The sequence below is a fragment of the Tachypleus tridentatus genome, chromosome 9 (assembly GCF_004210375.1).
Source record: "Tachypleus tridentatus isolate NWPU-2018 chromosome 9, ASM421037v1, whole genome shotgun sequence".
NCBI classification, from domain to species: Eukaryota; Metazoa; Arthropoda; class Merostomata; order Xiphosura; family Limulidae; genus Tachypleus; species Tachypleus tridentatus.
Window position 1 is genome coordinate 46,671,487 of NC_134833.1, and position 11,884 is coordinate 46,683,370.

The 11,884-nt window shown below is 33.8% G+C and overlaps 1 protein-coding gene across 1 annotated transcript in view; it reads left to right on the forward strand.

Moving 5' to 3' along the window:
• Positions 1-11,200, forward strand: part of LOC143225194 (protein turtle-like) — a 112,509-nt gene extending 101,309 nt beyond the window's left edge. Inside the window, exon 11 of the mRNA XM_076454177.1 lies at positions 9,692-11,200. Coding sequence (XP_076310292.1) covers positions 9,692-9,886 — 195 coding nt within the window. The 3' untranslated portion in view covers positions 9,887-11,200. The remainder of the gene's footprint in view (positions 1-9,691) is intronic.
• Positions 11,201-11,884: the final 684 nt, after the last annotated feature.

The window sequence follows — 11,884 nt, forward strand, 5'->3', positions numbered from 1 at the left end:
AGCCCAAAAAATTAAATATATACACAGCATTTCATGAACTTTTAGAAAATGTTGTCCATACATTTACTTTGCGTCAAAAATATGCGTTTTTATAAATATTAAGTTATTAATTACGTTATTGTTAAAAGTAATTATCCAGAATTGAAAACATTACGTAGAACCAAAAAGTTAAAAGATAAGTAAAAAAGAAATTATTATTCGGAACACTGAATGACATAAATGATAACAAAAGATCAGCAGAGTTTAGAAATAAGATAAAAATTAAAGAATACGTCGCATTAGAATATGTGTAGGGTGGAGAAAGTTTCGAAAGTTATATGAAAAGACAGAAACTCAAGATGAGATTTAACTTTTCCATTTAAAATATCGCTTTAACAGCTAAACGTTAATCGTATGTTAGAGCTATCAATGTATAATACTTGACAATGTCGAAGAAGAAAAAAACATTTAAAATGGGCACCTTTTAAAGCCAAGAATGTGTAACAAGAGAATGAAGAAAACAAAGGAATAGTGATGAGCGTATTCAATGGGAGAGACTATAGTTGTTTGTACACTTCTCTGGGATGTATTTAATATTCATAGTGCTAAAATGTGGAACAAAGTAATAACTAACTCTATTGGGATTAGAAAGTAAAGTGGACAGGAAAATAATCGTGACATTTTAAAGCTTAAATCGAAAAATAAATTACTTTCTTTTACAAGCTTCAGTTTTTAAGGAAAGTTTTTGTCATGTAAACTTTTCCTAAAAAGGATAATCTTCAGTTATATTATTCTGTTCCCTAATCTAACTTATTTATGTAAGCTTTGATGGCGATATTGGTTGTTATATTGTTAGTTATTGAATTAAACAGGTATGTAGAATATTTTATTTTATTCTTACAATGCAAAATTTTGTATTCCTTCATTAGTTGTTTGTTGAGAATATTTCTTGAGTTAGATTAAAACGTAAAAATATCAATTATTTTTACAATATTTTGATTTATTGAAATTTTATGAGTTTAAGCATTTAAAAGTTACCTCATTTTATTATTACCCTTCAGCTACTTACATAAAGTTTGTCATCTGTGATTTGAGAGTTATTGAAAAACCGCGTTTTTCAAATGTATTTTGTGTAATATTTCCACAACTGTCTTACTCCAAGCATTGCATACATTCTGCTGCTATTTCTTTTTATCGCCATTGATCTATGTACAAATTAACAAACAATATCGAGTTTTCTTTCTGTTCTGAAACATCCTTGATGTCTTATTGACGGTTCATGATGAGCGAGCTAGTTATGACTTGATGCAGGTGCAATTCACTTAACAAGAAGCTAGCTAACTCTTTGCTGATCACACTTCACCGCTGCAGTTTTATTATGTTTTCGTAAAAATACTAATGTGTGAAGTGAATCCACTGAAATTAAACGGTTTGTGACGTTAAAAAACTATAAACGTTCCTGGTCAAGTATCTAAAGTTCCTGATTAATATGCGCTAATTACGGTTATAGTTTCAGAGATTTATATTATACCAACTATAACAAACTAATAATGTACACTGTTCAGTTGAATGTCGCATTGGTTATATTATCAGTCGTGAGAAAAGTTTCTCGTAACTTCGATTTACGCAACAAAATAAACATTTCTAAATATGTATTTAACTTAATCAAACAGTGATATTAAAATAGATATATAGTAGTAAATCTCTCATTTTCAAGAATTAAAACCTGGCTTAAACTGTTAAAAAAAATTAAAGGAACACATTTTCTTGTATAATTTATCTCAGTGTTCCAAACGAATTGGCCCGGCATGGCCAAGCGTGTTAAGGCGTGCAACTCGTAATCTGAGGGTCGCGGGTTCGCATCCGCGTCGCGCCAACCATGCTCGCCCTTTCAGCCGTGGGGGCGTTATAATGTGACGATCAATCCCACTATTCGTTGGTAAAAGAGTAGCCCAAGAGTTGGCGGTGGGTGGTGATGATTAGCTGCTTTCCCTCCAGTCTTACACTGCTAAATTAGGGACGGCTAGCGCAGATAGCCCTCGAGTAGCTTTGTGCGAAATTAGAAAACAAACCAAACGTAATAATATATTTTTATTTCTTAGGTAATTTGCCTCATTTCAGTCCCATCTGTATCCATTTTTAATGTGTGGTGAACGCTAAAACATGGAGAAATGAAATTCTCCATTTTAAAATTAAAAATGACCAATATCACCAAAACTGATATCTCATATGAAACAACACTTTAAACAGTTTACATGCGCTTATTCAAGAAATGTTTGAAACATTCAATATCTAGTGTGACCTCCACGGGCTGTGGCACACTCCGAATCAGTCTATCGATGTTATCTTGGGGTATGACAAGCCCACTCGTCTACCAGGATTGTCGGAGTTCCTGTACATTCTGAGGAGGGTGCTGGCGTTCACTAACATGCCTCGACAACATATCCCAGCAATGTTCAATTGGATTTAAATCTGGAGATCTGGCGGACCATTCAAAAGTCTCTATTCCTTCCTCATCAAGGAAGTCCATACACAATCTGGCGATGCGGACTCGCGCGTTAACCTGCACGAGAATAAACCTATCGCCGACAGCACCGGCAAAAGACCTCACAATGGATTCCAGAATTTCGTCTCTCTATCGTCGTGCGTTCAGAGCACCCCTGTTGAGTATGAGTAAGTCCGTGCGGCCACCTAAGCATATGCCTGCTCAGACCAATACAGAACCTTCTCCATAAGCGACTACTTGCACAATGTTACAGGCAGAATATCGCTGTCCTCGGCGTCTCCACACTCTCACGGGACACAATGAACCTGCTCTCGTCTGTACACAGTACGGTAGCACATTGACAAAGTTCCCAGTCCAGGTGCTGACGAGCAAGCTCCAATCTGCTTGCAAGGTGTTCCGCTGTCAGAATAACGCAGGCTCTAAAGCGTCCTTCGTGCAGATGATTGCGAACTATTTGGGTCGGCACACCGGTTCCAGTGAAATGCTGAAGGTCATTTCGCAGTGGCCGAGCCGTAGCTAACCTGACCCGCAGATAGGTAGTCACAATATAGCGGTCCTCTCTGGCTGTTGTGCCCACCTCCTTTGGGTCAGTCCATCGTTCAGTATCCAGACCACCCTGACAACCTTGTTCTCTGTCAGATGGCACATGACTGCTTGGGTACACAAGGTGAAAGTACACACTGACAAAACGAGCCGCAAAAGATCCATATTGGTGTTTGTTTCGAGAATTAATGAGGAATGCATAGTTTCACGTAACAGCCTTATATAGGGTACCTGAGTTGCAATCTTCTTGAGTGAGATGAGTTTCGTTTGAGTTGCGTCAAACTTCACTCGCAAGCTTAAAAATACTCTTGTAGACAATTGGATATGTTTTATACATAAATTAAGTTATGATAAAAATATATTGAAATATGTACTTGTTCCTTTAATTTTTTGAGCAGTATATAATACATTATCAAAGAAATATAGAACTTTAGTAATCATGACAGTATATAAAACAATCAATACAAATAATCTTATCATACAGTTACATGTCATATGAACGTGCATCAGCATAAATGCCATCAACCTCTTTGGCATTGGCTATATTCAGTTCATAGTATTGCAACGATAAACTCTATTCTAACAGTCTTATATTTTAACCCTTTTGGTTTAAAAACGTCATTGTAAATGAAAATAAGTTGTTTTGATGCAGATGCAGATGATTGTAATTTTAGTGCCAGAACCATAATCGCTGACATCTGCAGATAATGCGAAAGGCTTATCAAAGTCAGGTGCCATAAATACAGGATTAGTGCATAATAAGAATTTGCCCTTTTTAAAAGCAGATTTAGATGTTTTAGATCACTTGAGCATTTGATTTTTTTCAATAGGTTCATTAATGGTACAGTGATATCAGCGAACATTTTACAATAACTGTAATAACCGGCCATTCCCAAAAATTTCTTCAAACTTTCTTGTTAGTAAGAGTTGGATAATTCACAATACAATCAACTTTGGATTGAACTGGAAAAGGATTGGTTGTAGCCTACTTCATTACCCAAGTAAACAATTTTGGTTTAACAAGAGACACTTTTGCCAAATTTAAAGCCAGATTGGCTTCTGTAAGTGTCTCAAAAACTTCATGTAGTACAAATAAATGTTCTTCCCAGGTGACACTGAAAATTACAATATCATAAGTATAAATTCCAACATCCGTCTGACTGGTGAGATATTGATTCATCATTTTCTGGACATTGTTTCAGAACTCTATCCCAAAAGGTATTATATTGTTTTATTATAATATCAGTAGAAAAAAACAAAACAAATAAGTCATATAGACTGATAACAGCCCAGTATCACTTTAATAGGTCACATTTTGTGATATATCTGTTTGTTTGTTTTTATTGTATTTTATCAATACAATCATCAGTTCTTGGAATAGGATAGGCATTATCTTTGTCAAATAGTTTATTTTACAAAGGTAAATACAGAACCTAACCAAATCATCAGATTTAGGAATCAGTACAAACGTTGAAAAACCAGTAACTTTTACTTGACTCTGTGATGCCGTTGTCCAGCGTATAAGATACTTCTTTACAGATTTTGTCAGTCTTAATTAAATTCACATGATAGGAATGCTATTTCACAAGAAAGACGTCACCTATATCTACATCATGAATCTCGTTTGATTAAGAACTTCCAGAAATATACATTCTTATTCAGTTAATAAACTAGCAAGCTATTTTTTCTCTTTGGGGGGCAAGTGATTGAGTTTTGAAACAAGATTGGTTATAATGTCAGAATTACTTGATGTTGAATTCATGTCTGATATTTTCAACTTTGCGAGTATCTGAGTGAAAACAACTCTCATCCGTATCAGAAGAACATTCATTGCCTAACTTATTTTCTGATGCATCTCGGATGTGACAAAGCTTCAACATATTTATAAGACATAACTGTGTAGCCCTTAGATGAATAGTTGTTTTTACAACATATTTGTATCATTAACTTTCCGAAACAACCTCATATGGACAATGATACCTTGCTTTAAGTGGATGTCTCATACGGGGTAACGATACTAAAACCATGTAACCACGATGGAACTCATGATCTTCAGCCTTGTCACAAATGTTTTTCATTTTAGCTTGGAATAACTTCAACTTTTCTCGAGCCAATTCACAACTGCGTAAGAGTCTGAGCCAAAACATGGATAGGTAATCAGTAACTCCTGTATTTCTTTTCGGTCTTCCAACCATCGTTCCTTCAGAAACTTCAAAGGACCACGGACAAATTAGGTGAATACCAACTCAAACCCCAATGACTTTTGAACCAACTCATGAACAGCAAATAAAAATACATAAACTCCTTCATTCCAATTCTTCTCGTTACAGAAAGTCTTCATTATACTTTTCTATATTTATACGTGTTGTTTTGATATTTACTTTTAAATTAATAAACCAACTTTTGAATTATAATCTACATTTTGATTCCAAATTTATTGACATAAATTCATAAAATAGTAGTTCACTAAAATTTTGGATGCAAGTCAACAAATGCGATGACATGGCCTTTGACGTGTGATTCATCGCGAAAACATTAATTAATTAATTAAGCTAGTTAGCTTGGTTAGCCTCACTTCTCTGACATTTTACCGATGAAGATATCTGATATTCTCGTAGAAATACTATCGCCCGAAGTTTGTTTACTAAAGTTTAATGGTTTCTAATATTCGAAATCTGTACGCTTTCTTGGTCAAACTCTGTAGTTTCCGATTAATAAGCATTAATCATATTTACAGCTTCTGAGACCTATAGCACACTGATCGTAGTTGATTAATAATAATAACTGTTCGAAAACCACGTATTGTTGATTCTTGCTCTCAAGAATCTTCTATAACTTTAGAGAATAGGCGGGACTTGTGCAATACGCATCCAACAATATACGTTACATATTTTTAAAAAACTATACTGAAACAAACGTAGGCACTAAAATAAATGTACAACAGTAGATCTGTTGTACTACTAATGCAATTCTAAATCGATGAATTAAATAACTGAGAAAAAATTACATTTGTTTTTTTGGAATTTTGCACAAAGCTACTCGAGGGCTATCTGTGCTAGCCGTCCCTAATTTAGCAGTGTAAGACTAGAGGTAAGGCAGCTAGTCATCACCACCCACCGCCAACTCTTGGACTACTCTTTTACCAACGAATAGTGGGATTGACCGCACATTGTAAGACCCCCACGACTGAAAGGGAGAGCATGTTTTGCACAACCGGGATGCGAACCCGCGACCCTGAGACGTACGCCTTAACACGTTTGGCCATGCCGGGCCCAATTACATTTGTATCAATTTCTGTCATACGTAATAAATTCTTAAGATCCTCCTATAAGTTTATAAGTTTTTCATTCAAGTCTGCATTATTTGATATTAACTTCTAGTCTGTATTTAAGGCCTGATAATAAGAGTATTTTACCGTAGTTGTTCCAACATAAAGTAATTGTTGTGTTGTGCTTTAGATTTCATTTAAAATTCTATCTTTGCTAAGCTCATTAAGGCTTTAAAATGTGAACTGTGATTTTGAACTTTTGAACACTGACATGATCCCTCTCTCTCTTTTCCTTCTCAAACAAGATAATTAGAATCGATATTTATGAGTGAAATCTTATTAGTCTTAAGTTTCGATAATGTCTTTCTGTTTAAACAAAAGTAATTTTAAGGGTTAGAAGTAGCCAAAATTTAATTTCGTTGGTCAGAAATGGTGTTTTTCGTTTTTAAGCACAAAGCTAAACAATAGCCTAACTGTGCTAAAACACAAATAAGTCATCAATGTATAACTCGCTTGTTAATGAATTATCTTCTGCAATGCTAAGTTAAAAGATGTATATAAGGCTGAAACAAAAATATATATTAAAATAATATATATAAGAGTAAATCAGTTACAATAAATATATATACACACACAGTATATAAATATTTTAAGAAGAGAAATAATTATACATGAGATGGTTAAGCAAATTGCAGTCTAAATGTGTTTTTTGTGTTTTTCTTATACCAAAGCCACATCGGGCTATCTGCCGTGTCCACCTAGAGGAATCAAACCTGTGATATTTAGCGTTGTAATCAGAAGACTTCCTGCTGTCCCAGCAGGGGACATGCATGAAAGTCAAAATACAAGGCATTGATAGCACTCTCCAAGTCAAACACGAGCAACACTCTCATACGCAAAATGAAATCGTGGATTACAAAAAGAATTATCAAACCCAGAAATCTATTTTAATCGAAATGGACAAATCGACGATGCCACTGATAAGGGATTACGAATAAAATGTTCAGAAAATTTCAGCCATATCTGAGAATCAAAGTATTTTTTCATAAGAAAGATACCCGAAGAAATGGGAATCACAACAATCCCGTTCGAATAGACGTACATCAGTTCCCTTTTTTTAAAAAATGATGTTTCGCAATTATATGTCCACTTACAGTAGAAGATCTGTTCAAAGTTTCTCAAGATGTGTGATATAAGACTTACTTCATCGTTTTTCCCAAAAGCTTGTTATACAGTGAAAATTGTGAGTATTGGGAAAATACGTAATAAAAGCCGTTAGACAAAGTACGATCGATAATGAAAGAAGTACAGCTTCAGTAACAACACGAGACTTAGAACAACGTCCTCATAATGGTCGATTTACATAGAGTAAATATGAATAATATATATATTAGTCTGGCGTAATATGTTGTATGTGTTTTGCGACTTGGAATCAGTGAAGTTAATGGTAATAATTTCCTCAAGTAATTTACTTTAGTACTGAAATTTCTACAACTCAGATTTTCGTTTTTATATTCACATCATATCGTATTATGTAAAATTGTAAACTGTTTGTTTGTTTTTTAATTTCTCGTAAAGCTACAAGAGGACTATCTGCGTTTAAGACAAGAGGGAAGGCAGCTAGCCATCCCCACCCATCGCCAACTGTTGGGCTACTCTTTTACCAACGAATAGTGGGATTGACTGTAACTGCATAACGCCCTCACACTTGGAAGGGCGAACATATTTGGTGTGACAAGGATTCGAACCCGCGACCCTCAGATTACATGTCGAATCTCTTAACCACATGACTATCACTTTCACATGAAAAATATCAAAAATATTTTGAGGATATAAATATTTGCAGTTTTATCTCAGACAGATTTTGGTGGAAGAGATGTAATATTGCTACAAACACAATGCTTTATTTTGAAAATAAATACTGTTTGTGTTAAATAACACACTAACATCTTAACATTGAATTCTTGTCACACATCACTAAAACATCCATCGCATATCAGTTCGAACCTTAACAGCTTGCTCTTAGTCCTGAATAAAAGCAGGGAATTAATACATATTCTCAACCAAATTGTTTTTCACTACAGTCTTATTATTTATAGTTTCTCTCACCGATTCACAGTGATACTTTGTAATAGTAAGCTGGTCATATGTACTTGTTATCTAATATGAGTTGATATATTTTCTATCTTAAAAGTTACCACAAATAACTTTAAGAATGATACTTATATAGAATAGTTGTTCAATGTATTTAACTAACAAAATAAAAAATAAAATACCTTAGCTCCTATTGAATTTGTAATAGGAAAATCAGCACCACATTTGTCAAAAAATAATGGCTTTTTTATTCATAATACCTCTGTAGACTTCGTAAGAGTTCGATTATGTGATTAATATGCTGAAACTACAAATAAGTTTATTGAATTCAATTGTTGTTGACCTGTTTTCTTCTCTTTTATCAAGAGCATGAATCAATGTATTTAGAGTGCTGTTTAACACATTGTTTGTGGTAATAATATTTTTGTTTTGTACTGAGATTCATTTTATACCAACTTGAATAAGATGCTGTTGAATCCATCTTAATTATTGAACATCAGAATGCACTTAGACAATCTTCCCTTAGCTTAAGCATTAAATGAAATTTAATTTCCAAAGTTATGACATTGTAAGGAATATTTGGTCTTAGGAATATTTCATTCCTAATTATAAATCAAATACGTTTAGTTAATGCATAGACAGTTAAATCAGAATTATATAAATAACAAACTTTCACTCCCAGTTTGCCCCTGAAGAAGAAATGTCGACCTTTCGAAAGCGCTGGTGTTATGTTTTTTATTTCATTTCTATCAAGACTTCTTGAACCTACGTGTTTTTTCTAACATCATGAATAAACTTTCATCTTGATGTTTGTTGATTCTACCTTCATATATGGAAAGCATCTCATACTACTGAAGTATACAGATTTAAGGATAGTATTTTAATGAGTGTTATTGTTGGCTCTGAATTAGTTGTTTCACATGCACGGTATCAAAACAGTGAAGTTTTTAATTAAAACAAAGTGTCATATTGATCAAAAGATCTTACTGAAAAACTATGCGAGAGATAATAATCGAATTTATTGTTTTAATTATGCCATGCAGAAATCCAAACATATATACCAGAGGATGAAAGCTTGTTTACAATAAAAGAGAAAGAAAATAAAATTATTTGAAGAGAATATCTTCAATATTTCACACTTGTTATGTGTAAATGTCCGAAATATTCACTTTATGTGAATGATGTTCAACGAACTTTGGGTTTTATTGCTAGGTCTGTGTTATCTTTTTCAGGTTACTGCCTTATTACTTGTATAGTATATTAAGAGAAGATGTAATTTCATGTATTCAAATTATTTTCAGTTGCCGCCCTCTGTTCCACTTCTGCGTGCCGATCACGAAATCTCGTCGAAGTTGGTTATAGAAATGTCTGAACGTCTCCCAGAGAAGAGCCAAGATGATGGAGATACGCAGCTCTTCAAACTGACAGGACGAAACAGAATGATTTCTCCTGTGGAAACTTATGACTACCTGGATGTAAAACATACTGGCTTTTAAAGTAGTCAACTCACGAGTGGTCTACGTGCCTTCTTTTCAGGAAAGAAGCTGTGATTGTGATATTCGTTCATATTTCGAACGAATTTCGATTGAGGGGGCCATGTTTATACACTTATGCCATGTGCAGTACAAGCGAAACGGAATCTCGTGGATTTTATTTTAACGTGCCATACTTTTGTAACTGTTGTGTTGTTAAATACAAATATTTGCTTAAGCGGAAATAAAGGAGGAAGTTTCGATTTCTCAAAAGTAGGTATTATCTACAGCTCTTGTAATGGTCGACGTTTAAAGCCACCAGATTTCCATCTGTAACATGTGTATCTATGTTAAAGAAGAGTAAGTATTAACCATTAATATGTTCAATTTATGAAGATGTTTCAAAGAATTGGGTTTGGAAGGAAGATAAGATGCTGAAGCCATCGAATGAATTTGCTTTTTACGAAAACACAGAATAGCATAATTCAGTTACTTTATCATTAGAATGCTACGTGTAAGGTATTATATCAAACAAGTGGCTTAAGGAAAGATCATGTAACTCCGACACGTTTAGTTCTGTGTTTGTGCAGGCTGAGATCCGTTTAAAAAGATTCCTGGCGGTTGACGAGATATTACCTTTCTTGGTTTAAGAAAATAAAATCAAGCACCTAACTTCAAGGCTAGAGGTATTTGTTATTGTGTGGAAACAGCACTTAAATCTTGCCTTGTTTCTGTTTTCTTTCAAATATTTAAGAATTATCAAATTTCCATTATAAGTGATTTAAAAATGTAGTTAGAATAGCAAAACTAAAATGCCGATCATCTTTAGATGAGTTTTCCAAGTATTATATACTTTAATTCAATTGTTTCAACCCTCTCTGACTCGAGACTGATTTGATGGTTAGTTGTGACCTAATAACTAGCTTTAGTGCAAAAAACCGTACGGAATACTGAATAATTATTAAAGGCATTAACCAAACACAAATAAACTATTACCTATTTTCAAAGCCTGTTTGCGACTATTTTACATATTTGAGCAACCAGATTTTGAATCTCGACCGATGATTATGTTTTTAAAAAATAAAATGGTTACTCACAAAGCTTAGCCTAAGTCAAGCTATTATACAGCGTTGTTAGAAAACTGTCCTTTTTCTGTTAAAGTAAAAAAATATTAACGAATATAATTTATATATATATAAATGTGCATTAATCGAATACGCCGTATTAACTGTAAAATGTGTTTGTAATGTATGTATTGCATTTGTATTATGTCATTATATGCTTACTAAATTTCACTGTTTTTGTATCTAAAATTGTTAAATATAAATTTGGATCTGTTCTATTGAGTGAGTTGTGAATTTGAGTTATTGGGACACATAAAAAAATTAGTAACTCTTAAAGATGTGTAAAAACTAAATTGCAATACATAAAGACTAGTTATTTTATCCATGAAGTCACTTGACTATTTCGTTCTAACAATCAATTTGTTGAAAGTGAAAGCAGAAGTATAGTAGACTAAAACTGTTATAAAATGTGTCTAAGACGCAAACAGCATTGAGGATGGAGTTCAGTGTAATTACTTAGAACACAAAAATTGAAGTATAGGAAAGTGCGTTAACAGTCCTTCTAAAAAATGCATCTGAATTCATTCAGTGTGCTAAAGTAACGTTATAAAATGAAATCCCATATTGTTGTTTTCCCTTAAATACGACAGAAAATACAAACAACTAATTATTTGTAGGAGTTGTTTTTGTTTGTTATTAGGCACAAAGCTGCACAATGGCCTACCTGTTCTTTACCCATCGCAGGTATCGAAACCCTGATTCTAGTGTTGTAAGTCTGCAGGTAACTGGAGTGCTGTGCTACTGAGGGCATTGTGTGAGCTAAAAGAGTACATGATGATCTAGTTATAGCACAGAGTATAGACTACAAGAAAAAAAAAGGATACATTATATTCGGGATTTGCAGGTGTCGGAGACCATTAAGATTTAGGAATAGCCTCCAAACTAGAAGTATTGTCCA